At 36.9% G+C, this 15,723-nt stretch overlaps 1 protein-coding gene across 1 annotated transcript in view; it reads right to left on the reverse strand.

Annotated features, from left to right (window-relative positions):
• The window catches only part of LOC107574461 (ras/Rap GTPase-activating protein SynGAP-like), a 52,350-nt gene that overhangs the window by 28,702 nt on the left and 7,925 nt on the right, over positions 1-15,723 (reverse strand). The window contains exons 2-6 of the mRNA XM_016260895.1: positions 15,061-15,182; positions 13,857-14,010; positions 12,484-12,582; positions 9,857-10,096; positions 2,678-3,032 (exon numbers count right to left, since the gene is read on the reverse strand). Of these exons, the coding sequence (XP_016116381.1) occupies positions 2,678-3,032; positions 9,857-10,096; positions 12,484-12,582; positions 13,857-14,010; positions 15,061-15,182 (970 nt within the window). The remainder of the gene's footprint in view (positions 1-2,677; positions 3,033-9,856; positions 10,097-12,483; positions 12,583-13,856; positions 14,011-15,060; positions 15,183-15,723) is intronic.

The raw sequence follows: 15,723 nt of genomic DNA on the forward strand, positions 1-15,723 counted from the left end.
AGCAGCAGCTGAGCTCTGCATTATGAAGGGCCTCCAGAACTGTACCACAGTACAATATAGGTAATGGCATGTGTTTCATGTTTACTTTGGGGCACTCCTCGATTGTTTGCATCTTGTTTTTAAGCCCATAAATAATAATGTACTCGTTCTAATAAATTTATATTGTAATGTACTCATTCATTTAAAAAATCATCTTTACATTGCTGGTAGGTTATCATTGCACAAATTAACACACTCTCTACGTTTAAAAAATATAAATAAAAATGAGAAGAGTGCTAAACTAACGCTGTCTTCTGTATCTAAACACACACACACGCTAACTGCAAGCTTAGCAGTGTTTTCAGAAAGCAAGCGCGTTGCCACCAGTGTTGGGGAAAGTTACTTTTAAAAGTAATGCGTTACAATATTGCGTTACTCCATAAAAAAGTAACTAATTACGTTACTTAGTTACTTTTTATGGAAAGTAATGCGTTACGTTACTTTTGCGTTACTTTTTAAATCCGGACAGGGCTTGCTTGTTTGTTTTTAAAATAAAAAGTTCTATTTTTGGCAAATATAAAAGCCTTTCACAGCAAAAGTGAAATGAATGCGCCTCAGGCTGAAGGGAAAGTACAGTAGAATGCAGCAGAAGACATTTCAACACACTTCAGCAATAAACAAAGACACACAAGTGCTGTCTAGAGTAATGTGTGATTATTAGTACGCTTGAACTGCATCATCGAAGGTCAGAAGCAAATAGAATGGGATTAAATACATAAAGCATATTTGTGTTGTTGAACATTTAATTATTGCAGGTTTTATTTAGGTTCATATTCTGAGTTGCGTTATTGCGTTAATTATTTGAAAAAGTAACTCAGATATTCTCTTGTAAATTAAAAAGTAATGCGTTACTTTACTAGTTACTTGAAAAAAAGTAATCTGATTACGTAACCCCCAACACTGGTTGCCAGGTTGACAAAGATAAGTAGCACACCTAGCAGATATTTCCGTATTGCGCAAGTGTGAAGCTCTGTGTCGGGGATTACGTCTCTTTACATCAGGCAACCCCGTAGTGTTCCTCTGCGGCCAGATTAAACCTTGTTGTAGCCTATATATTATGCTCTATTCATTATCTTTTAGAAACCTCACACTTTTCTACTCCATTTTAAACGTTCTTGTATTCAAATTAAGCGCAGTCCACTGCTGCACACGTGCCACAATATTAATACAGGGCCAGCTGTAACGATACTCGTATCGTCAGATCTCTGTGACCATACATCGTCGTTTTATCAATACTTTGAATTTTTAAAAAAGTTTTTAATGTTTGTGTTTTAATTATGTCTGCATAATTTGTATTATTTAGTTTCAGTTATTTTTTAGTACACCACATTAAACTACATGAAAATGAGAACTGATGGCAACTAGCTGAAATAAAACATTTTATTTGAAGTAACAAAAAAAGCTTTTTTTAATGATTTTAGTTTTACTCTAATAACCCTGTGTCCTAAACATTTTCAACTTCAAACTTCCATACTTTTCCAGATTTTTTTAGATGATATTTAACATCTGATAAACGCAGCATTTCATTAACTCTCTAATGCTAAAACACAGGATTACGTTTCCCACACTTTCTCACTGACTGCATACAGTTGAAATATTTTAAACTCATCTAAGTTTTAAAATAATACTGACACTGATTATATTTATTTAGAAAATATAATTTTTAGAATATATGCTATCCAGTATAATTTTTGCTCTTATTTACTGATAAAATCATTACCAGGCATTATTTAAAAACTAAAACTAAAATAAAATAAAAACTATTTGTGACCCTGGAGCACAAAACCAGTCATAAGGGTCAATTTTTTGAAATTGAGATGTATGCATCATCTGAAAGATGAATAAATAAGCTTTCCATTGATGTATGGTTTGTTAGGATCGGACAATATTTTTTGAAAATCTGGAATCTGAGGGTGCAAAAACATCTAAATATTGAGAAAATCATCTTTAAAGTTGTTCAAATGAAGTTCTTAGCAATGCATATTACTAATCAAAAATTAAGTGTTGATATATTTACGGTAGGACATTTACAAAATATCTTCATGGAACATGATCTTAATATCCTAATGATTTTTGGCATAAAAGAGAAATGTATAATTGTGACCCATACAATGTATTGTTGGCTATTGCTACAAATATCCCCCAGCGACTCAACACTGCTTTTGTGCTGCAGGGACACATATAGACTATAAAAAAACAATAATTAATAAAAATGACAAAAATGCACAACAAAATTACTACAATTTAAATGAAAACAGAAAAAACCTAATTCAAAATATTAATAAAAACCGTAATAGTAAATCAATTAGTGGTCAACCGATATATCGGCCGCTATTTGGCATTCTTGTTTGAACAATAGGATGGAAGCGGGACTTTTATTTTGACGGCGCTGAGATCTTACAAACTTACCGAGTGCACTATCAGTTATAGTGTTTACTTCCTTTTATTCGCATTTTTAACAAAGTCTATAAAATACTATACCATATTTTTAAATTACATTTTCATAGTATACAATTTAGTAAATATTACGTAAAATAAATCTAAATAGAATTTCTAGCAACTGCTCTGCATGTGTTTTTCCTGTCTGTTTATATGGGCTCCTGTAGATATGGCTGGTGTGAATGCTCTATGACAGCGCTGGCGTGAGTGCGGCTGACCTTGGCTTTGCCGGTGCTCTGCAGGATGTGCACCAGCGCACAGGCCACCTCCTCCTTGCTCTTGGCGCTCAGCAGCGGCTCCAGGACGCCGCACAGAGTCCGGTAGTTGTTGGTCACGTACTCTGCGAACTCCTTGTACAGCTCCATGGGAAGGATGCTCATGGTCTGGTAGCGGCACTTGAGGCGCAGCGAGGCGTTGATGATCTTCCCGCTGCCCACGCCGCCGCCTTTAGCCAGAACGCTGGGCTGGATGACCGGATACCACTGCTCCGCGAAATGACGGCCCGTTATACTGGGGATCGGGATAGTGACCAGCCCCAGATACGTGCTCTTCTCCTGCGTCACACACACACACATCTGAACGTACAGACTCCAGAAGGTCACAACTGAGGTCCAACTTTAACCCCGAATTAGCAGCCATCAAACTGTATTTTGCTTTTTTTTTTTAAAGACACACTGCATATTTTAGAGGCTTATTTAGCCATCTTTTTTTTGCATATTAATTTCTCTAGCCGTATTCATGGCAAACTCTCTAAAACAGCATCTGTTACCAGTGGCGGCTGGTCAATAGGGGGCGCTGCCTCCCTCAAGTTAGCCAGAAGCCTACTTCAAAATGTTAAAAATATATTGCAAAATAATCACGAAATTGCATTATTTAGTCATACTTAGGGCTGGACAATAATTCAATATCAATATGTATCGCGATATAATTATTTTCAATAACGGTGATATGATTTTTAAACACATTTCCGATATTTCGATATACATTACCAGTGTTTCCCATACATCGATGTATTTGTGGCGTTTGACTTCGTTGAATAAACATGAGTGCTGCATGTTTCAAAATCAAAACGTGGCGCCCTATCTCTGAAGGGAACCGACTGTCTTCAGAAAAGTTTCGATGACATTTTCATTTGATCTGATAAAGAAGCGTTCATGAGCGGAGCTGCTGTGATTACAGCCGTTACTGGAGAAACCGCTAGTTCTGCCGCTCTCACAGCGCCTCCTGCTGGCAGACAAGCAGTTTTTCAATTTTCAATAAGCCCGTCTCCAGCAACATGTTTTTGTTGTTGCTCTTTTTTTTCTGCAGAAACTCGGAGCACTTTTCATATTCTTTATCCTGGCTGAAGCACATTAATAATATGCTGATTATCAATATACAGTTGAGTATTTTTTTTTCAGGATTCTTTGATGAACAGAAAGATCCAAAGATCAGCATTTATCTGAAATAAAAAGCTTTTGTAACATTATACAATAAGGAGAAAGATGGTAGTACTGCTTCCTGCTGGTTTGTTCTGCCTGTGCTTGTGTTCACAAAGATATTCAGGGTCTTGCGATGTATGGAACGTTAATGTTCGCACTCTCCACTAACCAAATTGAAGTCTGTAAGTATAGGTCGATATAGTATAGCCTATAATTACTATTTTTAAAATATATTACGCATTAAATTACTCCGTTACTTAAAATGAAATCCTATAACAGTAAAGCGTTACTAAGTAATGTGTTACTGTCCAACACTGTTAATGTGTATTCTTTTTTTAGCACCTGATTACAAACAAAATCACTTTACCAACTTACAGGCTAACCGGGTAGCTGTATTTGTGCGAATGATATAAATCATAATGTGATTTTGTAGAAATTGTAATCTGGTGCTAAAAAAAAAAGAGTACCCATTAAACTGTCTTTACATCAAGGACCCGATCATGGAACACTGCACAGTACAAGCGCAGCTTGAGTAACAGCTATCACCACCTAAGGGAGATTTCTAACACACACAGCGAAGAGATTTAGCACGGAGGATGAAAACCACACTCAATCAGTGAGTAAAGTCGTTTTCTTATCTGATGGCATTTTCTTATTTGATTTAACACTTATTTGATAACATTACAGATTGATCTGAATAAACAGGGTATGTGCAATTTACCAACTTACAGGCTAACCGGGTAGCTGTATTTGTGCGAATGATATAAATCATAATGTGATTTTGTAGAAATTGTAATCTGGTGCTAAAAAAAAAAGAGGACCCATTAAACTGTCTTTACATCAAGGACCCGATCATGGAACACTGCACAGTACAAGCGCAGCTTGAGCTTCTCGAGTCTGTTCAGTAAAGAGCGTTTTGATTGGTGGATTAAAAGCTCACCGCGATTGGCTGAACGGAACATCCTCCAAAAAAAGATATTTGTGAATCTTAACCTGCCAGGAAGGTCTCAAAAATACCGCACACAAATTCAAAGCGGTCCACGCACGTGTGACGATCTGCAAATGCAGATTCAACGATCCATAAATACATGTAACATCATTCATAAATGTGTGATGGAAATTAATTCAAGAACTTGATATATACATATTTGTGTAAACATTTTAAATGTATTTAGGTAAGATGCATTTGTGTGAGCGTTTGGGGAAATATTTATGCTTTTACTTGTGTATTTATGAATTGTGTTTTGAATTTACGAATTGGATTTTGTAAATGTAAATTGTGCTGTGCATTTATGAATTTTGTTTTGCAAATGTGTTATTTTTGAGGCTGATCTGGCTCCATAGTCATACTATTTGACTGGTAATCATGTTAGCACTGTACCTATTAAAAATAAAAAAAATCTAACTCTATTTGGTTTGTTGTGTGTGCGCGGGGCGCCGGACAAATGGGTGTCTATTAAGTCTTAAGTAAAAGTAAACTTTTGAAATAGGGATGGGCATTCCAAGCAAAAATAATATTCGAAAATCGCTGGGTATTATTCGACTATTATTCGAAAATCGCACCCCTCCCCCACATACACGCACAAACACCCATAAACTGAGAGAGATGGAGAGAGACGGGATTCACGCTTTTAATCTGTATGATAAACTGTTAAATTCAGAACACAGGCTACCTTAACTCAAGCCATATAATGACTGTAACGTGCTGAATCATATTAATATAATAAACACAACCGAAAGACGGCACTTATTAACATAACAGTCCGTCGGTTAGCATAAATCAACTGCTCATAAAGCTAGTACATTTCCATTTTAAAAAATGGAACCCCTAAAGGGAATAGATACGAGACGGGAGGAAAAATATACTTTAATATCTTCTGTCGCAATTATATCGTTGGGTAATTATACTGTGTATAAACTGCGGGCATCAGGGAGTTGTTATTAATATGCGGGCCATTGAAATCGCTTTTGAACGTGCGCTTGCTTTTTACTTTCACTTCCGAGATTCGCGATCACATACGGAGCAGCACTCGACAGTACTTACCACACATTTCACAAGATTAGATGTTTGTTAGTGGTGTTGTTTTTTACTATTAAAAATCGTGACCCATCCCTATTTTGAATGAATCTCTAATTGGCTTGTTTCAGATTGTACTAGCACTGCGCCCCAGACCCTCCCACTTCTGATTTTAGCGAATCAGTATTGTTTTTATATATTTTGGCCTCATAGTGATTGGATCTCTCTCTTCTGAGACGAAAGTACATTTGATTTTATCTTCACAAAAAATCCTTTCACGAGGCATTTAAATGAAGAAAAAAATAAATTAATTAAAATAGGGATCATGGAGCTTGGACGGAGTTGGCTAGCCGGACGCGATGCAAGTCATGCCTTTTATTGTTTTCCCTGTTTGTTAAAGTCCTGTTTCTGAAGCATTGTGGACAGCGACACAGAAGGAAACCGAAACACTGCAGTTTAACTTGAGGCGATCATCGGGGTCCAAGCAGAATGGCTTGTGTGGATGATATAGTTATCCAATGTTCTTTTCAAGTAAAATATGAGTCTTTATGGAAGTATTGGTATATGCACAATATCAAAATAGATAAATTGGACATACATTCAATCATGTCTGACAACTTGACAAATATGTTGTCAATACCATTAAAATGAAGATAAAAAATAATGGTGTAAGTTTTTAGGGGATTACAGTTTTTGCATACTTATTATATTGGGCTTTATTAAACTTGATGAAAAAATTAATTTATATGCAATTTTTTACTACAAGTCAATTTAATGAACCATTTTCTCAGTCTTTAAACTGAGATCTTGAAGGATTTGATATCCTGTGGCTCCCTCGTGTGGACAACATTAGTATTATGGCCTTCATCTCTGAATCACATTAATATAAATGGCTGATATTTTTTGAATGATTACACGTTTAATGATTACTTTACTAACAATACACCCACATTAAACTCACTGATTCGTGGGAACTTATTTCATGCTTTAACTGTTGAATTTTCAACTTCCATTTTTTAGCTAAGCAGTAATGATACATTATTATGTCACTTTTTAAATGGTTATTTAACAATAGCATTCAGTCCCGCTGCCTGCATTAAGTGTGATTCAGTTTGTTTGCCCCCCCCTCAATATTTTTTAGCACCAGCCGCCACTGTCTGTTACAAAAACTTAAATATGAAATGTTTTGTGGTTTCATGCAGTGTTGCTTTATTATCAGAGGTACCATTATAGTTTGTTAATATTCTGAATTAGATTTTATTTTTATATTTTCTGCTTTCATTTAAATTTTAAAGTAATTTTGTTTTGTTTTAGTTTTGTCTATAGTTTTTTATTAATTTTGTTTATTTCAGTTTTAGTTGTTTTAGAACATCAAGTTAAACTAAATGAAAATGAGTTCAGATTTAATTAACAAATAAAAGTACAATTATTTTAAAAAATAAAATCTTAAAATGTAATTCTTTTTACATTCAAAAACGATTAATTAGTTAAAGTTATGCATTTATTTGATTACCACCGTTTTTGTACAGAATAAAAAAATATTAATAGTTGCCTATTATTGTTCAAAGTGTAATAAATGATTAAATTGGTAAAGTTTTTTAACTCAATTGATTAGATATGCTTTTTGATATTAAAAGTTAATTAAAGCATTAAAATGGAATTAAAAAGGAAAACATGGAAATCAGGAAAAAATAAAACTGATGTCATAGGCTCCATTACTGATAAAAATTTAATAAATTATATCATTTTATGAATTCAGATGATTAGTGAAATTTAATTAGCTGTAATTTGTAAATTGACTGTAAACTACGGCTTCACGGGGATTATTGCGTTTATAAAACGGTTACTCCATATACGTAGTAAGGTTTCACAAAATAAAGCAGAGCAAATAAAGTGTAATGATATTAATAAACACAGTATTCTTCCACCAAACAATGTAGCTCCTCAGAAACAGTTGTGGTTGCTACAAAGTAGCTGCCGAGCAACACACAAACGTAAACAAAGGTGTGTGTTACTTTGTAGCGTCATTTACAACAGCTTCGAACGCGGCTCAGCCAATCAGAGTCAAGCACCGGAACTCTCCGCTTTATAATGAATGGGTTTGCATGGTAGAACTGAATCTAGTTGAAGTGTAAAGCGCTTTATCAGAACTCATGTATGAGCAGACCTTGCGTCTCTTCTTGTCCGTCTCCTTGTACAGGTGCAGTCTGAGGCTGCGGATGGCCGGCAGGTTGTTGAACTCGAAGTGTTCGCCCCAGAACACGGTGTCTGTGCGCGGTTTGCTGGTGGTTCGCGCGTACAGCATGTCATCCAGACACAGCTCGCAGTAATAGCGCTTCTTCGGAGGGAGATCACGGGCCTCGATGATCCACAGCTTCAGCACGTTTTCCACACGACGGCTGTTATCCTGCAGCCACACAGGGGAAATCAAAAAATCATTACCACATTTAATAACAACGCTTTAAAAAGGTTTTCTGTGCTTGTTAAGTGTAGAGCAGGGTTATCATCGTTGACTAAAGCTACTAAAAACATTTTTGTGAACTGGAATAAAGCTGATATAAAATAAATATTGCGTGAAAAAAATTTAAATTGAAGAAAAACAAAAGTAAAAACTAAAACTGAAATAAAAAAAATAACTCAATAATAGTTTTATTCAAAAACAGGGTTCCCACTCTTTCATGAACACCAGATTCAAGGACTTTTTAAAGCACCATTTATTTTATATCAACACCCCAGCATATGTAGTCACCTTACAGTACTTAACATTTCACTTACACTTAACATTTCAGCGTAATAATGTTTTGAATGTGTAGGTTTCATAAATTTAGACCATTTTGAGCAGTCGTGTTCAAATGACTTTAATAAAATCCATGGTCAGAAATACAGCGGGAGCGGGCTTAAGAAAATTGTCCCCAAGGCTAGAGGCTGCGCATCAACAACACATACGCTACGGTTTTTTCATGCTACCCCATCTCCATTAGTGTCGTTTCATTCTGTCTTTGACAGAACATATAGGACAATTTTTGAAATAGCGCCACAAACGGGTTAAAGCTAATTTTTCCTCAGCCAAACCCCATTCCACAGCCATACCTGGCACACACAGTTTAAAAGCATTTATTCTTCTTCTTGTAATTATGAGCGCTTGTCCTCCTAATTTAAAATAATACAAAATTATTTACACCTAATATGAGGTGACATTTGACTCAAAGTGACTTACAGAGGTATTTTCTTTTTACCTTTGTAATGGCATCTTTTTCATCTATGTCAAATTCAAAAATTTATGTTTATAAGCTTTTTAAAATTTTTATATAAAACAATATAATAAGAAGTCGAATAAGACAAATAGGTTACCAATCATATGAAATTAGTATTAATAGATTAATTTGTACTACAGAGGTGGTGCACAAGAACACAAAAGTGGCTTGTAGGTACATTTTCAGACGTTTAATGAGGCTCAGAGGTGGCATGAGTGCAATTAAATTTATGCATTTATGTGGAGATTAATGTTTTAAATATACAATTTTTAAATTAAATGATTTAAATAACTGAAATTATACTAAAAATGAAACTAAATCCGCCAGCAGGTGGGGACAAGTCACTGATTTTATCACTGAATCATTCATTTAATTGATGTAAGGTTTCACAAAATAAAGCAGAGCAAATAAAGTGTAATGATATTAATAAACACAGTATTCTTCCACCAAACAATGTAGCTCCTCAGAAACAGTTGTGGTTGCTACAAAGTAGCTGCCGAGCAACACACAAACGTAAACAAAGGTGTGTGTTACTTTGTAGCGTCATTTACAACAGCTTCGAACGCGGCTCAGCCAATCAGAGTCAAGCACCGGAACTCTCCGCTTTATAATGAATGGGTTTGCATGGTAGAACTGAATCTAGTTGAAGTGTAAAGCGCTTTATCAGAACTCATGTATGAGCAGACCTTGCGTCTCTTCTTGTCCGTCTCCTTGTACAGGTGCAGTCTGAGGCTGCGGATGGCCGGCAGGTTGTTGAACTCGAAGTGTTCGCCCCAGAACACGGTGTCTGTGCGCGGTTTGCTGGTGGTTCGCGCGTACAGCATGTCATCCAGACACAGCTCGCAGTAATAGCGCTTCTTCGGAGGGAGATCACGGGCCTCGATGATCCACAGCTTCAGCACGTTTTCCACACGACGGCTGTTATCCTGCAGCCACACAGGGGAAATCAAAAAATCATTACCACATTTAATAACAACGCTTTAAAAAGGTTTTCTGTGCTTGTTAAGTGTAGAGCAGGGTTATCATCGTTGACTAAAGCTACTAAAAACATTTTTGTGAACTGGAATAAAGCTGATATAAAATAAATATTGCGTGAAAAAAATTTAAATTGAAGAAAAACAAAAGTAAAAACTAAAACTGAAATAAAAAAAATAACTCAATAATAGTTTTATTCAAAAACAGGGTTCCCACTCTTTCATGAACACCAGATTCAAGGACTTTTTAAAGCACCATTTATTTTATATCAACACCCCAGCATATGTAGTCACCTTACAGTACTTAACATTTCACTTACACTTAACATTTCAGCGTAATAATGTTTTGAATGTGTAGGTTTCATAAATTTAGACCATTTTGAGCAGTCGTGTTCAAATGACTTTAATAAAATCCATGGTCAGAAATACAGCGGGAGCGGGCTTAAGAAAATTGTCCCCAAGGCTAGAGGCTGCGCATCAACAACACATACGCTACGGTTTTTTCATGCTACCCCATCTCCATTAGTGTCGTTTCATTCTGTCTTTGACAGAACATATAGGACAATTTTTGAAATAGCGCCACAAACGGGTTAAAGCTAATTTTTCCTCAGCCAAACCCCATTCCACAGCCATACCTGGCACACACAGTTTAAAAGCATTTATTCTTCTTCTTGTAATTATGAGCGCTTGTCCTCCTAATTTAAAATAATACAAAATTATTTACACCTAATATGAGGTGACATTTGACTCAAAGTGACTTACAGAGGTATTTTCTTTTTACCTTTGTAATGGCATCTTTTTCATCTATGTCAAATTCAAAAATTTATGTTTATAAGCTTTTTAAAATTTTTATATAAAACAATATAATAAGAAGTCGAATAAGACAAATAGGTTACCAATCATATGAAATTAGTATTAATAGATTAATTTGTACTACAGAGGTGGTGCACAAGAACACAAAAGTGGCTTGTAGGTACATTTTCAGACGTTTAATGAGGCTCAGAGGTGGCATGAGTGCAATTAAATTCATGCATTTATGTGGAGATTAATGTTTTAAATATAAAATTTTTAAATTAAATGATTTAAATAACTGAAATTATACTAAAAATGAAACTAAATCCGCCAGCAGGTGGGGACAAGTCACTGATTTTATCACTGAATCATTCATTTAATTGATTCGTTCGAACGGCTGAATCATTCAGGAATGAAGCAAGTGGCTGTCTTTATGAATGGGTAATCATGAATCACTGACTCACTAGATTCCTTCAAAAACGCACTTTCATTGAATGAATGAAACACCGCGGTGTTTGCTTTTAGAGATGTGCAGCGGCTTAGCTGTTACTATATTTGGAACTATTTTCTAAGAAATAGAGCAAAATCAGGCAGTACTTGTTTACTGAACTGTTGTATTGAACCAATATCACATTGGCAAACTCCTTTAATAACTATTAAAAGCTGTCACTCTCCTTATCGCGATCTGTGGGCGCACAGAAAATGAGAGTGTGCGAGTGAGTTCTCAAGACTCAAAAGCACGTGCAAATGATACGTCATCTGTCATCGTGTTATAAGCTCGGAACCTGCGGGAATGAGTAGAATTATTATTAATAGCCGCAATCCCGCACTGAAATTCAAGATCTGCTCTGTGTTCTCTGCTAATAACCGTCTCAGGTTACTTATGTAACCATGGTTCCCTGAGTAGGGAAAGCTCTTACAGTACAGGATTTTAGAAAGTGGGCAAAGCATAATGAGCACACTTACCACTTATGTGGATTTTAGAAAGTGTACAAAGACTTTACGTGCACACTTACCATAACATGGATTTAAAAATACCGTTCTAAGGGGTTCTCGTAGCACTCTGAAAGAGCAGCCCATAGATGGAAATGGAGCATCCCAAAACGCTATGTTTGAAAAGTCATCAAGTCAATCTACGGCTAATATGCAGGAGTGACTAGCAGTAAATCTGTAGCTGAGGGAGCAAACATCCAGCTCTCATTCGAGAAGGGGGCTCGACCTACAGCATGTTCCAATGGTGGAACAGCTAGCAGTAGTTTACCTTGGCTGAAGGAGCACAAACCCAGCTCTCAGTTTTGAATGTCCTGGTTTGTCTTATAAATGTTCTGAGACTTCATTAAAAGACTCCATGTCATTCAGTATTATTGCTGTTGATGACTGTAGTTTTGAGCTCATCTATATGAATGTGAGCTACTGTAAGAAGACAAATGATCTTTCATCACATTTACTATCTACAGTCCATATCATTCTGCACACACGGGCGTATATTAACATCTGTCCCATTAAACACTCTGTGACTGATGCAGTGATGTAAAGTGTGATGGTACCTTGTTGGGTTTGATGGCTCGCTGCAGGTTCTCGATCCATTTGTCCCTCTCAGCAGCGGAGCGGCACGCAAAACACTTGGTGCCCGATGCAGTGGTCACCTGAAGCACAGAAGACGAGCGAAGCTTCAGAGACATCCTCACAGAAAACCCTCTTTCATTAAGCACCAATCAGATGTGGTGCACATATTCTCCTGTGAAGCTGCTCTATTTAAATTGTGTAAAGCGCAAAAGAAATAAACGTGACTCGACTTGAATGATAGAAACTGGAATAATGTGATTCCAGAAGTTTTTGCATTTTCTTCATTAAAAACAATAGTTATTTATGAGCGAAAAATTGATTGACATCTGTTTATTTGCATTACAATTTACAGTGATGTAATTATTAATAATTACTTATTAAAAATAAGCATTTAATAAATTATGCTTTTTAAATACTATGTTTTTAAATAATTTGGTAAATTTTTTTAACATTAGTTATTATTGCATTAGTTAACAATGACCACTATATTTTTTACAGAATTTATTAACTCTTGTTAATGTTAGTTAATAAAAACTTCATGTTAGTTCACAGTGCATTAAATAATATTAACAAAAACAACTTTTAATCTTAAAAAAGTCTTAATAAATGCAGAAATTAACATTAAGATGACTGTTTTAGAATTATTTTTGGATGAACTATCCGTTTAATAAATAATATTATACATGGAATAAAGCTGATATAAAATAAATATGTGAAAAAAATTAGAAATGTTGCCTGAAATAAATTTAAATTGAAGTAAAAAAAAAAAGAAAAAAAGAGGAAAAAACTATAAATAAATACAAACTAAACTTGAAATAAAATATTAACTCTCAATAATAGTTTTACTAAAAAAAAAAAAAAATCTAATAAAAATGACAAAAGCATGAACAACTACTACAAAAAAATGTAAATAAAAATCTATTTCAATTATTAATAAAATCTATAATAGTATATAAACAACACTAAACTTTAGTATTGAAAAAAAAGGGGAAAAAACTAAAAAACTAAATTAAATTAGAAACACTGTCTTGGCAACTAAATGAAATAAGTTTAAATTAAAGCAATCAAATTTTATTAGTAAATGTAAACAAAAATAATACAATTAAGAATAATTGAGATTACTTAATGTTTTAGGATTATTTTTAAGTTTTACTTCATGTGTAATAATGTAGCTTAACTAACATTAACAAATGCAACCTTACTGTAAAGTGTTACCCAATAGCTCCTCTTGTAAGGAGCTAACACTGAATTAGTTAGTCGTGTTGTGTTATTCTCTAATAGTCTGGAGGGTGGTGAGGGTTTGGCCAAGACCTGTAGATCTCAGGTGTATTCAGAGAGCATCACACAGACAGACCTCGAAGCAGTACTCCTGGCCGAGGATGCTGGAGTGGACGGGTTTGATGATGGCATCCTCGTCCAGCGTGAGGTCCAGAGCCTCGGCCGCGCTGCTGGGAGACAGCAGGGACTCATGAGAGTGAGATTCCTTGAAGCTCTGCATGAGACGCGTCCTGCACACACACAGACGGACAGACGGCACGCTCTACATGTGCTGTACATCTCTGTGACTCACTGAAGCACAATGGGAGAGTGAGTCACTGCAGCAGTGTATGTGTGTGTGTGTGTGTGTGTGTGTGAGAGTGTGTGTGTGTGTGTGAGTGAGTGTGTGTGAGTCTGTGTGTGTGTGTGTGTGTGTGAGTGTGTGAGTGTGTGTGTTTGTGTGAGTAGGGAGTGAGTGTGCGTTGGAGTGTGAGTGTGTGTGTGTGTGTCTGAGTGTGTGTGAGTGTGTGTGTGTGTGTTTGTGTGACTGTGTGTGTGTGTGTGTGTGTGTGTGTGTGAGAGTGTGTGTGAAAGAGTGTGTGTGTGTGTGTTTGAGAGTCTCTGTGTGTATGTGTGTGAGAGAGTGAGTGAGTGTGCGTGTGTGAGTGTGTGTGTGAGTGTGTGTGTGTGTGTGTGAGTGTGTGAGAGTGTGTGTGTGAGAGAGTGTGTGTGTGAGTGAGTGTGTGTGTGAGTGAGTGAGTGTGTGAGTGTGTGTGTGTGTGTGTGTGAGTGTGAGAGTGTGTGAGTGAGTGAGTGTGTGTGTGAGTGAGAGTGTGTGTGTGAGAGAGAGTGTGTGTGAGTGAGTGTGTGTGTGTGTGAGTGTGTGAGAGTGTGTGTGTGAGAGAGTGTGTGTGTGAGTGAGTGTGTGTGTGAGTGAGTGAGTGTGTGAGTGTGTGTGTGTGTGTGTGTGAGTGTGAGAGTGTGTGAGTGAGTGAGTGTGTGTGTGAGTGAGAGTGTGTGTGTGAGAGAGAGTGTGTGTGAGTGAGTGTGTGTGTGTGTGAGTGTGTGAGAGTGTGTGTGTGAGAGAGTGTGTGTGTGAGTGAGTGTGTGTGTGAGTGAGTGAGTGTGTGAGTGTGTGTGTGTGTGTGTGTGAGTGTGAGAGTGTGTGAGTGAGTGAGTGTGTGTGTGAGTGAGAGTGTGTGTGTGAGAGAGAGTGTGTGTGAGTGAGTGTGTGTGTGTGTGAGTGTGTGAGAGTGTGTGTGTGAGAGAGTGTGTGTGTGAGTGAGTGGGGGTGTGTGTACCTCTCCTGGTCAGCGCTGCGGAATCGTGGGAGGATCATGTGGCGAAAGCTTCCTGTACGGTCGAGTTTGGGTTGGCTCTTTGCTCGTTTAATTGATCCTTTCAGACGGCGACTTAGAAAACTCTGCGAACACAAACACACACAGTCATTGTTAGAGTTCCCCAGCAGAGGGCGCAGTGAGTCAGTGATGCTGTTCCTGGACTGTGAGTCACTGCAGCTGCTGCCCACGCAACGCTCGCTGTACTCTGTGTGTGTGTGTGTGTGTGTGTGTGTGTGTGACTAAGTGATCACTTCACTTATAGCACACGCTCAAACTGATATTAAAGGGGTCATGAACTGAGAAATCAAAATTCCCTTGATCTTTTGACATATAAGAGGTCAATGTAGCATAAAAACAGCAAGTTTCAGAACTCAAAACTTTCTTGTTAGTCTAAACAGCTAATATTGAAGCCAATCTGCCAAAACGACAGCTTGTGGAATGTGACACTTTATGATATAATAGTGTGGCTAAACTCCGCCTCCACAGAAGAAGAGCAACACCTGCTTCTACATCGCCTCCAGTTTAGCCCCACCCACCGAATCTACAGCACTGCCCGTTTAGCCCTGCCCACAGATTCTACAGCACTGCCCGTTTAGCCCCGCCCACCGATTCTACAGCACTGCC

Source organism: Sinocyclocheilus grahami, unplaced genomic scaffold (assembly GCF_001515645.1).
Source record: "Sinocyclocheilus grahami isolate Dianchi unplaced genomic scaffold, SAMN03320097.WGS_v1.1 scaffold2239.1, whole genome shotgun sequence".
Lineage (NCBI taxonomy): Eukaryota > Metazoa > Chordata > Actinopteri > Cypriniformes > Cyprinidae > Sinocyclocheilus > Sinocyclocheilus grahami.